The following is a 19,481-nucleotide window of genomic DNA, read 5'->3' as shown; positions in this document are numbered from 1 at the left end:
ATTTTGATTACTTTTCAGATTAATTTACAACCGTTGTTCGTACGTGTTTTCTTGCTGGTAATCGAGTGAAGTTGACGCGGGCCGCCCCCGCGCTCCCCTCCAGGCTCCTTGCTCGTATACAACTTCAGACGTATTATGTGCGCTGATGCGCCGATAGATGGCGTTAACAGTGAGGTAACTGGCAATATATAAATTGTACTAGTATTTTTAAATCGATCACCAAGAAATCGATTATTGTAGATGTCGAACTGATTAGAAGGAATACATGTCTTCTAAGCATTTACCCTACTGACAAGCAATACGCCAAAGACGCTACGAGTATGTAGAGGCACAACACTAACAGATCGCGTCATCAACAGCCGTCGACTCGTATCGGCTTTCAATTTAGCGGAATCGATAATGCCTCAAATCCGATTCCTGCTGACCACACAAATAAGCACTAATAAACGCTCAGCACTTTGTTAGTACCTATCGTGTTTGCGATACAAGAGAACCTAATAACGGCATACGTTTCACTGAAACTCATTTCGTTTATTGCTCACGAAATTATTGGCATTTATGAAACTGTAGGCGTTCCTGGTAAATATTTGTCCGGTAAAATGCACTGCAATAATTAATTCTGAGATCTCAATTAATTTGGTATGGGAACTATACTAAGCGTGTGAGAGTTTCAATTCTACAATGTTGGCTGTTCTTCATAACTGAAACCCTACCTAAAAGATCAGCCAAGGAAATTATTCTGTCACACCCAACGTCTGTCGTCCTGCACTTAGGATAACTTGCCCTGCTCCATCTTTCTCACCATCGCTACCTTCCGACAAGATTGAGGTCAAACAGAGACCCAAATGTTCCAAATTCAAATTCAAATTATTTATTTGCAGAATGTGGTACATTAGATGTTACATAATGAAATGGAGCAGGACACATTCGCCAGATATGAACCAGCATGCAAATGTTTTACACAAGTCAATAGGTGAGGTAGTCCAGGTGAAAAGAAGTGAGGAAAATTTAAACGTTCAATGCACAGCTGCATTCATCCAAGTGACTAAATAAAGGCCTAATCTGGAACTGAAAATGGCAGCTAATACAGGCAAGTTGTTCGAAGCATTGCGGCCCACTGCCCGCGCAAATTGCCGTGGCTGGTCACTCTCATTACGTGTGTTTGCAGCCCGAGGTACTCCGGACCGGAGGAAATGAGGGATTTCTATGAGCCGGTGAGGCTAGGGCTACCATCCGGGCGGGTTCCGGAAATATGCCGGATTGTGACGGTCAATCTGGAGTTTGAACATCGGGCTTGCATTTTGACCGTGTTCAAATAACGCATTTTTACTCCCGCGTTTCCATTCGCGTGATTGTGAGATACTACGGTTAATACATTTTTGCCACATGCAATCGCGCATTTAGCCGTTCGAGCGTTTTGAAAACGCACGACTACCTACATGTGGATAGAAAAACGCGTCGTCTGAACAATCTCTTCGCCTTAAGAAAACAAAAGACAACGCAAACCTATCTTTGAAAATCGAATGCTCGTTAATTGTTTTTGCTATTATGTCGGGACTTTCTCTGAAACATCTGACCTTCGCTCGGGACGTTTCAAATTTCCAGATGGTAACCCTAGGTGCAACGAACTCATTGTTAATTTCCTTATTGATTCGCCCCCTTTTGACGGCCATTCAGCTATTCCGATTGTTGACTCCGATTCCAATCATGTTGCATTGTTGATTGAGTGCACTAATTTGCTTCTTATGTTGATTTGTATATTTGATTTAAATTAATATATTATTGTAAATTGGTTTTAAAGTACTGAAATAATGTGTTAAAAGGTCATTTTAATGGTATAAAAATAATTTGACTAATTATTGCTTTAATATTTTTTAATGTATGGAAGCAGGCCTAAGGCATTGAAAATTACAATTAAAGTTTATTATCTATTAATTAAATTAAGCGATTTTGAGAACCTTAACGGGAAAGATGTCGACTCTACCAAACCATTTATTTTACCAACCCCATTTCCAGCAGTACAACTGCGATCATATAAAAATGCACTTTACTACAAAAAGTAATATATTTGTTTGTACAGCACGTTATACACACAGTCAATTAGCCAATACGGCACACCGTCATTTATTTGAAAAAGGCTAAACTGTCCCGCTCTGGGCCGTCAAACAAAACGGCCTAATTGCCCACTTATGTCTTCACTACGATTGCCGCCAGCGTACCCTGGCCTCTCCTGTCCCTCTCCGCCCATACGATAACTGGCCAAATAGGACTAATTCGTCTTAACATAGCAGGTCACGGTAACTGGCCAGTTAAAATACCTTTGAAACCGCTCCGTATATCCAGAGGACTGTAAAGCCATAATGGATGTCAATTCTGCGAACATAGTGCCATAGATTAGACGTAGAGACAAAGTGACTGAAAGATTTTTATTTTGTACAGTCGCGGAATGAAAAGGTTCGTCAGTTTTCAAATTGATTCCTTCAACGAATCGCGAGCACATATTACCTTTTGAAACTATGTTACTGAATAATCTCGAGTTAGAGAAAATAATCTTTAGCTGTTCGTCAGTAAAGTTCAAAATTATTCAGATCAAAGTTGTTTGACGATTTATCTTGTCAAGGAGATTATTATGATTGATAAACTTAAACCTTCTTGTTGGTTGAAACTGCCATTATTATTTCTATTAAAAAAAAACTACATTTTGTAACATTGCACTGATGGGATAGAAAAATAAACAAGCAAAACCTTATTCGTTAGCAAACGTCATATTTATTTAAATGTTAGCAGCACTGTTTCTTGCACGGTTATGTTGGCAAGTTTGACTCTTACAATATCTAGTGCAAGCGAAAACCGACACTAAGGTGACGAACCTTTTCATTCCGCGACTGTACCTAGTTCATCAATTCATGCCTAGCCTAGGTAGGTACTTATATTAATATAGCGAATGAATACAAATTATTCTTGTCTATGTATATGTTTTGACATTATATATACACTTTTTGTGCTTTTGGTAACAAATAAAGTGATTTTGAGTGAACAAGCGCGAAATTTTCATAAGCGAAGCTTCAAAAAACAAAAGCCGCTAAAAAGTTTAAAAATCGATCCTATAAATTTTTTCATCAAAGCCTATTCGAAGGGGCCCGAAAGTAAAATAGTAAAACATGAACAGTTTGTCCCTCACTTAATGTTAACTTGGCATAATTTGCATAAAATCTGCCGACGCACCGCACCGTAACAAACTTTTGGACTATACTTTATAAGTACTAAAAATCGGAATGGGCTATAAATGAGCGACCCGCCCGTACTTTTGGTTACACAAATTCCTCGCTTATTTATAAATTGTCGTTAAATTACCAAATGTCTTGTTTTATGTTATCGTTTTCTGTATTAGTCCGCGCATTAACTTTTTATTTCGGCGTACGGTTATAAATAAATAATACATAAATAATACAATTTATTTCTCTCACAACATAAATTATGAAAAACATTTCTTATAATAAAATATATCTGTTAAACTATAGATTGCATTGTGAGAGCTGGTGCCTATTGTAGATTTTAAGAAAATATCACCATGTTTGTCATTGCGCCATCAATAATACCTGAAGTCGACATGATCCTTTAAAATGACCCAATAAACCCCAACTTTTTTCATTTATCCTCTTCAAAATTAAATCAAACGGGAAAGCGAGCACTTGAAAGTTGAAGTATAATATTGATTGGCAAATGGACTTTGTGATTTTTCATGAAACAATGATTCCGGTGTTATTAAAATGTTAATATGAGGATGCAAAAATTAATTATGTTCATTCGCGTAATGCCCGCTAATGCACCGACGATTACGATTAATAATTAATGAATTAGTGAAGCAATTAATTTGTAATTAACTAGATAATTAACGGTGACCTAAAAACCATCGTTTACAATGTTAATGTTGCATACACGCGTTGTACGATGCTTTTGTGTGTTTATCGTTTTCTTTTTTGCATTTTTTATAGGTTTAGTATTTTGACATAATTATCTACTTACCTATTTCAGGCTATCATCAGATACTTACATGGGTGGATATTTATCAAAAACTTAGGTGACACTTTGTCTTGCTCATAAGTTCCTTATGAGGACGCGTTGGTCTCTGTTTCATTATGACGTCAAAGTTACGCAAATAGGTACCTTCTGTTAAACGATTATCGTAATAATTAACGAGCCGATGATAATATATCAAAACAAATAACAATTATAATAAGATGTTATAATAATAATATTTACGTAGATGCTTAATATTGTATCAAACTTTTATGGGCTCAAAAGTTTATCAAGTTCGTTAAGTATAAATTGGTGATAATTTGTGTCACTAATTAGCGCCTATCGGAGTGCTTAATTAATGCACGTAGACTTAGATCATGTACACAATTTTGTAAATAGTACAATTACCTACTAAGTAAGTGATATCAGATCTAGGAATGAAAGAATAGAAATCATGTTTGCTTCATCGCTGTCATACGCCCTAATAATGTTTACTTTTGCTATTTTTTTACATTATCATCACATAACAACCAAGTTCTGGATATAAGCCTCTCAAGGAGCGCCAAAATGCTGCTTTTACTATGTATAATTTTAAATATTTTCAGAAGATATTTTCTTAAGTATTAAGGTCATAACCTGACTGTGGGCTGAAGTGTACTTCTACTAATGAGTTCATACTAAATGCTTTAATTGTCTTAATAAGATAGAGGGACTTTTGCGCCTTTAAGTGCCTATGCGAGACGTATTATTTTAACACTATTGATTATATTTTATAGACGTGGAAAATTTTCGAAATGTATTATGTGTTTGAGTGAATAACAGACTTTTGTCTCGATAATTATCCAAAATAAACTTACACTGTATTTTTTAATAAAAATAATATCAAATAAATCGATGGTGGAAGTATCAATTAATGTAAGGGACATTTTGGCCAAAATGAGTTATATATACCAACGCATTCAGAATTTTCGGCTCTATCGATTGGTATACTTGAAATGTTGATATCTTTAAAAAAATGTCCCTTACCTTAAACATTTTTAGTCGTCTGAATACGACTTTTGGGGAAACAAATGATTTAAAGGACGTAAATTCCTTTTAATAATACAATTCAGCCCTTACCCTAAACTGTTGGTTTTAACTTTTGAACTCATTGAACCTTACTTCATTTTAAACTTTTTGATTTATCATAATTAGGCCCTTACGTTAATATGCATATAGGATATCAAGTACTTTTTTTGGTGGTGATATGCATTTAATGCCTCCCACTCCTACTACACTTATGAACACTAAGTTGTCTTGTTTCTATCTTTTTTCTGTTCATTTTTACGCAGTTGGGTTTTTGACCGAGGGGCTGAAGGCTCTTCAGAAGCTGTTCAATTCCGTCATCCTCGAAGGAAAAACGCCTACGGTATGGCACAGAAGTGTGGTGACACTCTTCTTCAAAAAAGGCGACAAAACCTTGTTGAAGAATTATAGACCCATCTCACTTCTGAGCCATGTCTACAAGCTGTTTTCGAGAGTCATTACGAATCGTCTCGCTCGTAAGCTCGATGACTTCCAGTCTCTCAATCTCTCAATCGCTTTAGTACACCACATACATACGCCACGGCAGATTATACAGAAGACCGAGGAGTATAGTCAGTCACTTTGCCTGGCGTTTGTGGACTATGAGAAAGCTTCGATCGAGACCTGGGCAGTACCTACTACAGTTTCTCCAACGGTGTCAAATTGACTACCTATATCGATACATCGAAATGTTGAAAGGCTTGTACGAAAACGCCACAATGTCGTTCCGTCTCCAGGATCAAGACTCTAAACCAGTTGCAGCAGCAGACAGGGGGAACTGAAAACTCCGAAACTGTTTCTGGACTGGAACGGATTCGGCATAAATATCAACGGTGAGTAAATAACCCACCTTCGATTCGCAAACGATATCATAGCCATAGCTGAGACCGTGGAAGATCTAGGCACAATGCACAATGGCCTCAGTCGAGCCTCTCAACAAGGGGGTCTTAAAATGAAACATGGACAAGACAAAATCATGTCAAATGTCCGTGTTGCACCCACTCCTCTAAAGGTTGGATACTCTACACTCGGCAGTTGTTGACACTCATATATACCTAGTACAAACAGTCCAGTTAGGCTGGTTATAGTGTCACGCGGACCGTCCAGTGCGGATCCACTTCACACAGCCGATCTGTAAACTTCGAGGAAGCGTTTTAGAGTAATGCGGTCCGCAGGAATCGCTCGCTCCCTATCAGTTCATACAGATTGGCTGTGCGGAGCGATCCGCACTGACGGTCTGCGTGACACTAAAACCAGCCTTAGGTAGGTCTAACTTCGAGGAAGAGGTCAATCGTCGAATCCAACTCGGCTGGCAACGTTCAGGAAGCTTCGCGATATTCTCACGTCTGAAATATCGCACTGTCTCAAGACAAAAGTCTTTGATAACTTATGGATCTGAGACGTGGTCGCTTACTGTGGGCCTCATAAGAAGACTCAAGGTCAAAGGCGATGGAGCGTGCTATGCTCGTAGTGATTGAACCAGAAATGACGTGATCCGCAGGAGAACCAAAGTGACTGACATAGTCCGCAGAATCGCTAAAATCAAGTGTCAGTGGATGGAGCTCGTAGCTTGCAAAGCTGATTGCCGCTGGGGCAGAAAAATTCTTGAGTGGCGACCACGAGCTGGAAGACGTAATGTGCTGCAGACCCCCACTAGGTCGACCGACGATCTGGTGAAGGTTGTAGGAGGTGCCTGGATGCGGGCGGCGCAGGACCGGTTGTTGTGGAAATCCTTGGGGGAAGACCTTTGTCCAGCAGTGGACGTCATTGGGCTAACGAACGAACGATGATTGAAAAAAAAAACCTAACTGCGTTAAAATGAACAGAAAAAGATAGAAACAAGACAACTTGTTCACAAATGCAGACGTAGGCATCATCAGTGACTAAATGTTTTGTTGGTGATGTGTATTTGATGCCTCCAACTGCATTTGTGAACACTAAGTTGTCTTGTTTCTATCTCTTCTCTTCGTTTTGTTAATGAATACTCGAATGCAACCTCTAATTACATCAGGTTTCAATGTAAAAATTGTCAAGTTACAATAATATTACTGTCGTGTTTATTCTTAAATGTACCTTACAACATACATGACATTCCATACTGTGAAATTTCAACATTGTAAGGTACAGTCAAGCTCGTTTTTTTAATGTAAGGGACATGCTATCTATTAAACTACCCATTTTTCGAAAATTTGGCGTTTATATTATGAAAGAACAGAAAATTCTAAGAAACTTTGCCATAGAAACTATTTAAATCGTAACATCACATAAAAAGATATTGAGGTATAAAGAAAAAAAAAATCGTTTTTTGGCTCTCCTGAAAAGTCGTGTTTTGTCCCTTACAGTAATTTATATTTCCACCATCGAAATATCAAAAGACTGTGGAATCCAGTTACACAACGAATATATCGATGGAATTTTTCAGTGGAATACTTTTGTCTGCTGAACAATGTGACATGGTATTCGTTCCACTTATTGAACTTTATTTTCGTATTCTATCGAATCCAAAATAAAAATTGTATTTGAATAAACTTAATTAACATCATACTCTAATTCGCCATTGTATGTAGTTTTGCTTCGTTCTATAATGCACACAGCCATATGGAATAAATCTCCTGCCTGTCAGTAGGTATTCCTGAATTCATACAATCACAAGGCACTAAATAGACTTTGTTTGCTATCATAGATGGCATCATAGATCGCATCTACCAATCATGGTAGTAATCATGAGGTACTCGTACCTAACCCAATTACCACCAACCCAACCAAAATTTTAAAAAAATACTTAATTGTCCTGATTGTCCTGAAACTATAAGACGTATGGGATCAAACATCAAATCCAATAAATTACAGATCAGTAATAACTTGTCAAAAATATTTTTATCTGAGAACTTTTGACCCGTGGGCGTATCCAGCGGTGTTTTGACAATATTTTGGCACATCTGATGAAAGAGCACGTGGCCTCTCCCACAACAACGCGTCTCACACTTGACGTCAATTGGCTGGTTCTTGAGAACTGATAACCCGGGCAGGGTCGCCACTTCCTATCTGGCCAACCGAACTCGAAGCTATTGTTGTACTGAGATCTTGTTTGTACTGGATCGTTTAAGAAACTGTTTGGGACAAACAAAGCCTTATTTAACTTTTTTTTTAATTAGCATGTGCGTCAATAGTTTTTAAATAATTTTTTTTTTTTATAATATGAACCTTCGTGATATCAATATATTTTTTCGTGCTTATCACGCTTCAATTTTTCCAATGGGATAGGAATCAGCAAATGTAGAGTTGTAGTCTGGTAGGTACGCGTACCATAGACTTGAGGGGGCTAGATGTGTTTCTGTGTGACTACGAACGAACAGACAGCAGTCTTTCGCCGTTAAATACTCATTATTATACCTACTATGCCATTCATGTGAGTTTTTAGTCTTATTAGCAACCTAACCTTGGTTCAAAGCCAATTAAGCAAAGATGACATGTAGGCAATCTGAACCAAAGAATCGTGTCGCTGACTTAGTAAGGCTTAGCAGTTTTGTCTTTGCAATAACCGGCTCTATGTATAGGATGAAATTCTTCTCCGAAGTAATTAGATCACTCTATTTCATGCGAACTGCTCGAGTTATTTTAAACCGTTCATTACATCCGACCATAATTACGAATTACGAACATGACACCGAAAAGCAGCTAATTGTACAAACATGAATTTAGGTACTTGACGTGTATAAATCTAATTGAGCAAATGAAGGAGGAATTTCTTAATTAGTGGTGTTCGAGCCATAGGCACACGTACTGTACCGAAACGGGGATAATTAGAACGATAACTCTTTGATTAACCTGCCTAATAACAGGGTATTTGCATCAAGCGCCAATGTACGGCTCCAATTAGGCGAGATCGATACAGAATATTGTTCAGTTACAGTTTTGCGGGGCATTTACTAGGTAATTTTATTTAGTTTTGCTTGTTGCTTAGGTCTTAAAGAATTCAAATAGTTTAATTATGGAAATACTGTAAAGTGGGTTAGGCATTATTAATTGTTGACATCACGTAGGTACTTTACGACTGAATTCGCTTTTCGTACCTCGCCTACACAATTAACGAAGAAAATTTTCTCTAATTATAAAAAAAAAATCCATGAGCCTACAAAAAATAACAGCTTACACGCAAAACTACTGAACGAATTTTAATTAACTAAATCAGTATTTTTATGACAAACTGAATTTCGGTTAAGCCACAAAAGCAAGTCCACATATATGTACAACAAACAAGCTAATAATGAATCGAGTCTATCAGTTATTCTTCAGTATCAATAGGTCCCCCACAAAGCGTTGCGTACGCGCACTGCGTCAACGCGCGTCACATCGCGCCACGCGGGGTTATCTCACGCGCCCTAAGGACAATAAGGTCAATGTGGCTTTCTAATTACTATTGACATACTCTCCTTGTCAACGATAACGCTAATTAGAAATGCTAATTAGCCTCAAATACTTATAAAGTCAATTGTCTTAACAACCACCCACTATTAGCGAACCTTTGTGAGGTGAAATCCATATTTCATTTATTTACTAATTGGAGAAAGTACAGTAAAGAAATAGTTATTATAACGATACAATAAACTCATAAATTTACTTGATATCTAAAAAATGTTTCGGAACTGCAGAGCTTAATGATGATTGATGGTAGAATCCCCAAGCAAAAACAATCAACCACCCACTGTTGGACCAGGCCTAATGCTACCTGCATTCAAGTTCAAGAAATTAGTTGTTTTGATGAAATAATGCTGTGTTATTTATATGATTACAAAAAAAAAACGCAATTTTCCGAAAATAAATCGTTTTTACCGTAATTTCAATTATATGTGAGTCTTGTTAACTTTCTTTATAGAAAACTAATAAAAATTGTATCTCTACTTGTCCATCTTATCGAGATTAATTTACCAGTTAATGAACAATCTTACCTTAAAAATTAGGTAAACATTACGTATGTAATTTTATAGCTTGTATAAAAATCCAGTTTAATTTAGGACTAGCTTATTCCCATTACTTCACCCAGTTTATCTTAGTCGGTCTAAAAGTTTTTCAAGCGTTCTGCGATTATTTCTTGAAAAGCGCACATGAAGTTTCATAAATTCTTAGCACTGATGATACTGAACACAAAATGTACCTAATTTACTTTAATTTTAGACACAATCAAAACAAAAAATTAATATCCCTTTCTCTTGTCCATTACTAACCGAAAAATCATCAAAATTAGTCGATGTGTAAATATAAATGGTTAGTTTTTTCGCTGACACTCAATAATGCACAATAAAACTTAACGAGATCAATTGAGCAGAAGTAAAATAGAAGTGAATTGAAGTACAAAGGAATTGGACTTCAGAAGCGTCAATGAATGTATAATAGAGCAATCAAAGCCCATATCCTGTCGTCGGGGGTCCGATTTGTTGCAGTTTCATTGAACGAAATCACACGAATAAGCGCATTGTACGGACTTCGGTACATCTAGTTAGGATTGTAGAATCTTATGGGATTAAAATAGGTGCTGTTTTGCAATAAATATACTTTGTATTGTGTGGTGTCGACTGTTCCTAAACAGCTACTGTCTCTAGACGGTGTGACATTCGTTATTGATTAGATTTAGTAATTTCGATATACATATAGTGAGATACATACGAGCATACTTTTAGCCGACAAAGTTGCATAATTTTAGTCAATCGAGAAGAACATAAAGAGTTACCTCTCGTACTTCCGAACCTTCTTTTAATATAGAAAAAAAGAAAAAAAAATTAAACAAAACCCATTAATTTTAAAGTCATTAACTTTATCTGTTACGGACTGTAATAAAATACGATTAGCGGTCCTCCATTATGGTGTAAACTGATGCGACTATGGCTGAAAAAAGAGTACCTATTCGATTCGCTCAACATCTGTTTTTAACATTTTAACGAAGTAAATAGTGACAATGGTGTAACGTAATATTTAGGACATCACATTACCCCATTATATTAAGTATTTTTAAAAAATGCGCAAAGAATCTTAATAAGGAAGGCGACTTATTTAGTTCATATAAAAACAGACGAAAGACACAGCCCTATTTAAAAAAACGGCGAGAGGAAGCGTCCGCGCTAAAAACGCAAGCCCCACAACAACCTAATTACAGCAGGCCTACAGGGTTGCCACATATTTTGCCTAATTCATTAAAATTGTAATTACAATCGTGTGTTTTTCCAAACACGTTTGATTAATGAAATAGCCGCAGCAGGAATCCAAAAAAAATTTTTTGATTTAATAAATTGAAACTGAAGATCTTGTTAAAAATAATTAGATATCTAGTTTTTATATAAGTTTCACTCAAAATTTTGGAATTACCGCAAGAGCGCTTTTGCTGTTCAGTTTAAAGCAGTTTATAGCAATCAAATGAAGTCTCCACTTTTGGATTGTTAACCAAAGAGTCGAGGGACAAAAACGGTTCGTATCAACACGTTTCGAATATTCATCAAATGCATTTTTAACAATGCAACAGATAGAGCCGCGGGCCAATGAATAGAAATCAAACCGCGACGATATTCCCTACATTCGGCGATATTTAACAAATTCCACTGACAGGAACGATATTGGAACCAAATTGAATTTGCAAATTAAGCCGTTTCAATAACTGAAATCCGTGTTTTTAAGGTTCCGCTCTACATTGATTGATTTTCGTCTTATATGATTGAGTTTCGGCGCAATATTTTTATCAATAAAAATATTTCTTCGTCGACAAGTCTTTTAGACAGATTTTTTGTGAAATTTATATTTGAGATCATAATAAAATCGATACTACTTCACCTACTTGAGCGTAGTAGAAAAGAAAGACGCAAAATATTAACCAGTAGTTTATACTGAGTTTCTTGCACTACTTCTCAGCAGTGGTAAGTGATAGGGTTAAAGTATTACTGGGACGTGTAAAGCACTTTTTAAAAGTCTATGTATTTGCTGAAAAACTAGAATAACTAAGAATATTATACAAAATAGTCAGCACAGTTTGACGCACCCTGCCTCTAATTTGTCTACGGCCGAAGACTGCAGGCGGCCAATTAGCGAGCTCTAACAACCTGCAGTTCACATGTCATTTTAATTGTTTTTTCGGCACATTTTAATTTATCACTGCCACTGCACTACGCATTTTTACTACAGCTACTTTTTAAAAGTATATTTTCGTATAAATAATGTAAGTTTTTGTTTTTCCTATTTAGGTTTAAGTAGAGTTTCAATTGCTGCTTGCTCTTTCAGATTAATTAATACATTTTGATGTAAGTTAATTCTTTGCTAACAAACCCTTTACTGATAAAATATTCATTTATTTTTGTAAATCGTAAATCTTTTTTCATTCCTATTATGGCTTCTCCTATTTGTATCTATTGATTTTTTTTTACCTACAGGCATCTGTGTCTGTATGTATCTGGCCGCTAAGAATCTTCATTATCTAATTTCGATTCTCAATTGTTTTTGTTTGAATTTAGTTCGACCCGAATTTGTAATTAATTCAAAGCTTTAACATTATTTTGGTTTCTTTCAGTAATACAATTTATTTCAAATAACCGACCTTAGGACTTTAGTACACGCCAGAAAGGCCGAATGCACGTTGTAACGAAACAAAGCTGCATCTAACCCTTACCAAGTCTAGACTAAGAGTGCCTCACGAAAGTAGGCTTGCCTAATTGACCCGTAATTTGTACGCCCGACCCGTAGCCACGACGTACGTAATGACAACCCGACAAGCCACGGGGTCGTAAAAGAGTCACGAGGGCCTAGCTGTGTAATTGCTGTTAAGTGCTAAATACTGCTAAAGGTTCCATACAAGTTGTATCGGAGTGGCGATTTTGGAGTTATAGCCCTGTAATAAACTGTGCTAAAATTAAATTGTCGATTACAAAAAATGGTGCATATCCGTGTCACTATTTTCAATTCGCTCTTAAAATGTGTCTTTAGTTTGTAGTTTCTATTTCAATCTGGGTACTTATATTTTTATGGGCCTCTGAAAAAAATTAAGCAAATATTATATTTATACAGGGTGGAATTTTGTAATGCCACCTGGAGGGAAAGTACTCTTAATACTGTAGATAGAAAATTTTACTCAAAGTAAACATTCCTTAATTTTCAAAAGAAAGAGAACTGCATTCAAAGATTTTCGAACATTTTTCGAAAATTCACTACCATACCATACAATTTTCTGTAACATAGTTAAAATAATTTAAGATTTCATGGTTTTCCTTTCATTTGATTTATCAAGTTTGTTAGAGAGATTTCATCCTTATACTTAACCCTAACGATCGATGCAATAAAAATATAGGGTGTAATTTTTAACAGATTTTAGTTGGTTCAATTCCCGGGTGTAGCAAGCAAATTTTTGGAAATCTTTGAATGCATTTCTTTTTCTTTTCAAAAATAAAGGAATGTTTTCTTTGAGAAAAATTTTCTATCTACAATATTAAGAGTACTTTCCCTCCAGGTGGCATTACAAAATTCCACCCTGTATGTATATAAATCCCCAATCCCAATCAAATGATTCTTATTTTATTAAAATTGAGTTTAGAGTTAAGCGTTTGAGTTACGATGAGATTAAGTTTTTAGAGTTGAGTTGCTCTTAACACTTTCTATCTCAAAGTATAACAGCAAGGATTTTCCTTCAACTTGATAATAACTTGGTAGTATAATTTAAATATAAATTTCACATGACAAGACGATTTTCTATCAGATAAATTATTTTTAAATCTTATTAGGCATGTGCGATGACTCACAGATAACCCTAAATCGAATCGATTGCGTTGAGCAACTTGTACTTCGCCAATTAGCGTTAGTGTGACCCGCGTGTCTTGAACCTTTATAGAACCCGCAACTGCTCAAGGGGTCAGATAGAACAATTATGACTGCGTATAGGTACTAATTAACGGGTAATTTTGATTAAAGTAACGTTTGCTGACAGCAAATAGAAACGAGGAGATCCGTAAACGAACTAAAGTCGCTGACATAGCCCAATGAATAGGGCACATAGTACGCAGAAGTGACGGCCGATGGGGCAGCAAGGTTCTGGAGTGGAGGCCAAGTGCCGGAAAACGCAGCGTGGGACGTCCACCCATAACGTGGACCGACGACCTCATAAAAGTAGCAGGAAGGCGTTGGATATAGGCCGCTACCAACCGGGCGATATGGAAATCATTGGGAGAGGCCTATGTTCAGGAGTGGACGTCCTGTGTGGCTGAAATGATGATTGCTGATAGCTTGTGTCTTAATAAAAGTCAAAACATAATCTATATACAGTGTGTCCGGGCTTGTAGTGATCAAACTTTAATGGCGTAATCTATGGACAATTTTATCGATGAAAATACTTCAAATTTGGGGCTTGACCCATTTGTCGCAAAATTACGAGGATTTAAGTTTTTAATTTTTAGTTTTCACCTCTTCCTTCAAAAACAAGTGAAAACGTGGGTAACTTAACATTAATAAGCGAATATTTGATATCATGCGATAGTCAATAAAATTGTCTATAAGTAGAAGTAGAAAACGGACACAAGTTTCATACATTTTATGGAAGTAAGAATGGATTGAATTAGAAAAAGACATGATTTTTTTCACTTCTTTTTCAGTTATTTTCCAACCCAAGAAAAACCAGGTCGTTAAAGTATGTTTTATTTGCATTGTATTATTAGTATTTGAGCTATTCTACAAAACGAATGTAAATTTATTAGTCTACGTCTATTAGTTTCGATGTAATTGTTGAACAAAGATACCCCTTCCCAGCCGGTTCCATAGCGCTGCTAACATGCGAAAATGCACTGCCTGAAAGAATCACACAACCTATTCCGACGCGCTATGGAACCGGCTGGGAAGGGGTATCTTTGTTCAACAATTACGTCAAAACTAATAGACGTAGACTAATAAATTTACATTCGTTTTGTAGAATAGCTCAAATACTAATAATAAAATGCAAATAAAACATACCTTAACGAGCTGGTTTTTCTTGTGTTGGAAAATAACTGAAAAAGAAGTGAAAAAAATCATGTCTTTTTCTAATTCAATCCATTCTTACTTCCATAAAATGTATGAAACTTGTGTCCGTTTTCTACTTCTACTAATAGATAATTTTATTGACTATCGCATGATATCAAATATTCGCTTATTAATGTTAAGTTACCCACGTTTTCACTTGTTTTTGAAGGAAGAGGTGAAAACTAAAAATTAAAAACTTAAATCCTCGTAATTTTGCGACAAATGGGTCAAGCCCCAAATTTGAAGTATTTTCATCGATAAAATTGTCTATAGATTACGCCATTAAAGTTTGATCACTACAAGCCCGGACACACTGTATATAAAATATATAATATATAAAAAATAAAATAAAATAAGTAATATATTTAATTTTTTGGAGAAGTTTTTTGAAGTCGCAATTGCACCTGTCTTTTAATCTCTAATTGGGGTAAAGCCCCAACCCTTCGCTACTTCTTGCTACACGCAACACATTATTTGTCATTTACTACTGACATAATTTTTACCAATGATGAATACAAGGCGTCATCAATTATTATGGTGTTTTAACTGTTTTTTTTTTGTTACCCATGCACTGGGGTCTTTACTACAAAAATTTAAGTGTCTAAATAATCAGGTTGTTCAAAATACTTTTTTTAATTTAGTTAGTTTTTAAAAATGTCCATTAGACGTAGTTATTAATATCATGTCACAGTTATTAAAACAAAGTTTATTTTTTGTTTCTTTGCTGTCTAATAAATGATTTTAGCCCCAAAGGGATTTTACCCTACAGGTAGATATCAGCAAACATAATCATTTAGTTTACTTAATGAACTGAAATAATCGTTTTATGTTATCAGATTAGAGGTTAATTAATTAAAATTGTAGCACAAATATTTTTAAAGATGTACTCCTATATATTTTTAATGTTACACTGTCACTTACGCCTAAGTAGGTAAAGTTTGACAAAAAATGTGTATAACAAAACACGAGAGGAAATTAAAGACATACTAATATAACTAGACTGCTTAGTCATATTTCACATACAATAATAATATTTGTAGCTAATGCATCTGCTTGATTGTAAGTTGAATCACATCCGTTATACACACATATTTAGAAGTGCGTCGCCGGTGGGCAATCAGCCCTGATTAATTTATCATAACATTCTCATTATTATAGCCTGTTTATTAATTAAGCGAAGTTAATTACCTAATGGAAATGCACCGGCTTTGTATGGGCTTATACCAAAATACGTGTTACACACACACCCAAATGGAATTTGAGCGCAATGCCAGATCGAACAATGAATTTCGGATTAAAACCGAATAAAAGGTATTATAGTACATTCCAGATATAGTTTCAAGCTTTTTTCAAGTAAATTGTTACTTAAATAATGTTACGTAAAAACTATTTTGCAGCGAATTGAATATTTCTTATCCACAATGGCGTGCGGATTGTAGGCAATATAAGGACATAATTACCGGTAGCATGACTCAGTTAGTATATTATTATGCCACTCATGCCCTTTGACCAATGTGTGAGATTAATCAATAAGTTTCCCATTCAATTAATTATCTTTGTTAAGCTTCGGCGCATTAATTATTGAAAACGTTTATTTTATTTTTATTCAGCACAATTTTTAGTATAAATCACAAAAATATCTCCATCAAAAAAATCTGACTAGTTGAAAAACTGTAATAAATAACATAAAATCAATCAACGTATAAAATCAAGGTAAACATCAATTATAACGAAGCCATCAATAATGTTATCGCCCAAAACGAGTATAATTGGACCATGAGCGTTAATCCGCATAAACACTCATTACGCCTTGAGATAAACAATAAAATGTTGTCCATTAATTGTGCCCAGTAATTATAAGTACAGAAGAAACTGTGTTTATAATTAAAGCGAATGAAGCATTGCTGCAGCTCCCGTGTAGTGGGGTCTAATGAGCCACTCGCTAATTAGAGAATAAACAAGCCGGATACGGGATTCTAATTGGCTTTTGGGACAAACTATGTCGCCGGCTAACTATAGTTACGGTTTTTTAGCCGCACAGCTGTGTCAACAGCAGTGGCAGGGTTATCAACGTCATCGATGACTATTGTCAGTAAAATAATAAGTAAGCTTATAATCCTTCTTGAGAAAGATACAAATCCGATGCTGGCCAACTTATGTTTTATTGTGACAGCAGTTGCAGGGTTATCTTTTATAGACGTTATACTAATTTTACAGTATTGATAAGAGGTATAAGATTATTAGGGAAAACCACCAGATATATTTTTAGTTCAGATGTAGTCATTTTACTTCGCTAGACTGAAAATATTATTATAATATTAATATTACTGAATATACATATTAATATTACTGAAAATGTACTATTGCCACAATAAAACAATGTCTTTAATATTAGTTTAAATAACATTTACAGGCAATTTAATTATTATATTTGTAATTAATTAATATTTTTACAGTTAAATTCACTTGCTTTATAAAAGTGCGATTTAATTAAGTGATGATGTAAATAAAATACCCGTTCTTGTTAACAAAATAAAATATTTGTTCCATTTAAAGTGGCAGTTAGTTTCGAATGAGTATAGAGTTTGAACTTTCCAGAGTGCGTATTTTTTGTTGCAGCTTTTCAAAACTTTTTTAAATCTTTTCTATCTCGAATTAAAATTATTTGATCGTATTTTATTAGTAACAACACATAAAACACTTTTGTTTAAGAATGTTTGGCCATTATTTATTTCAAGGCCCATTCAGTGACATACAAATGTTCGGAAAAACTTTTTCAGGCTGCGAAAAATATTCAGCTCTCCTCTGAAATAACAGTTCATTAAACGCGACACTTTTATTCTAAAATATTGGTTCCGATATGAAAGGGACATGCATGTATTGAAAAAAACTAACGAACCAATTATTTTAAAAACTAAACCCGCGCGGAGTTTCAATAGTTTGCGAAGAGTCGCTGCGGAGATCATTAAGCGGACTCTTCAAAGCTGTCGCCGCATTACACTAATTGACGCAATTAGAGGGATTGCCGAACGGAAATAAAAGTCGGCTCACCTTCATGAAACGCCGGCTCGCCAATTAGCTTAGCAACTGGTAATTAGCCTCTTCAGCACACTTATGCCCGATCAGTCTGTTACACCGAAAATTCACAGCACACGGAAATTAAAATGTTCATTTTATATCGTCCGTCTGTATTCACAACACTGAAAAGTTTTTCGCGAACGCGTGCGGGAGCGGCGGCCAGCGACACGGCGACGTGCGTCCGCTGCGAGCGCTCTGAAGCGAGTGGCGAGCGAGACGCCGCTACGGCGAGGCGGAGTGCGCTCTCCTTTTCCTGTACGAAAGCTCGCCCATTGCGGAGCTTTTCGCACAAATCGGCGCCCAACTTACGCCCTTTGGCGGCTGGACCGACGCTTAACTCTGTAAGTGGGCAGATTCTGTGCGCTATTGCATTTAGGCCTAAATAAAAACGATACTGAATCAAATTACGATCGGACGGGTGATTTTCGACTATTAATGTTTTTTGTTCGTATTAGTTTTAGCGATTGGTTGGTATTTTTTCAGTGTTTTATTTGAGCGTTTGTGATTTAATTTCAAATAAAATTTCATGCTTTTACTCCATATTGTGCAATTAAAAATGCATCGTGGACAATGGGCCATCCATCATTGATAAACCAGTTAGCGATTCATTCATCGCATTGCCGACGCTCACGTGAGGGCTAAAAGAAATACAATGGTTACTATAGAAATGCGACGGGGAATTAATTCAAGAGTTACACAGGTTTTAAAAAGACTGTATATAAAGATTTATTATAAGTGGCATAATTTATTTTATGATATCGAGCTCCTCATCACAATTTGTTGCTTATCAAAAAGACAAACCAATGCAAAAATAAGATCACTAATATCAATTAGGTACTCATTCGGTTTTTCTTCGGTGATTCAACAGTAAGATGTGCGTTACTTATAAAACATAAAGACTCTCCCACGAGGACGTATCATTGTAATCAACTGTAATACTCCAATTATTCCTATTAAAAATATGTATCTCAAAAAATTATTTCGTATGAAAAATGTGTATCTCAAAAAATATTTTCGTAATATAATATCCTCTCATCAAGTACCCTAGCAGACAACCCTTTAAAATTAATTAAAAACTATTATGGCGGCGGCAATGAATCTTGCTTTATGGAAACCCTTTCATGCTCGTAATTGATTCAATAGAGCACTGCATAAGAAAAGATGGATAACTGGAAGGCAATATAAAGGAGGCCCATTGTCATAGCGAATAATACCTGCACTTTTTGTGCTCCCCGGTCATTTGATCCGATTTTTAATTACTTTCTCTAGTTATTTTTTAATTTTAATAACTTATTGAC

The 19,481-nt window shown here is 35.7% G+C and overlaps 1 protein-coding gene across 3 annotated transcripts in view; it reads right to left on the bottom strand.

The window, feature by feature from the left end:
- LOC135073176 (LIM domain only protein 3) overlaps positions 1-18,373 on the bottom strand; it is a 98,628-nt gene extending 80,255 nt beyond the window's left edge. For all 3 annotated transcript variants that reach the window (XM_063967247.1, XM_063967246.1, XM_063967248.1), the window contains exon 1: positions 18,157-18,373. Coding sequence is in view for 2 of the 3 variants with exons in the window: in XM_063967246.1 (XP_063823316.1) it covers positions 18,157-18,162 (6 nt within the window). In the remaining variant the exon portion in view is untranslated. The remainder of the gene's footprint in view (positions 1-18,156) is intronic.
- Between the last annotated feature and the right edge of the window lie 1,108 nt (positions 18,374-19,481).

Source organism: Ostrinia nubilalis, chromosome 7, assembly GCF_963855985.1.
Source record: "Ostrinia nubilalis chromosome 7, ilOstNubi1.1, whole genome shotgun sequence".
In the NCBI taxonomy this organism is placed as follows: Eukaryota; Metazoa; Arthropoda; class Insecta; order Lepidoptera; family Crambidae; genus Ostrinia; species Ostrinia nubilalis.
The sequence above is the reverse complement of the archived record's forward strand: the minus strand, read 5'-3'. Positions and strand labels throughout refer to the sequence as shown.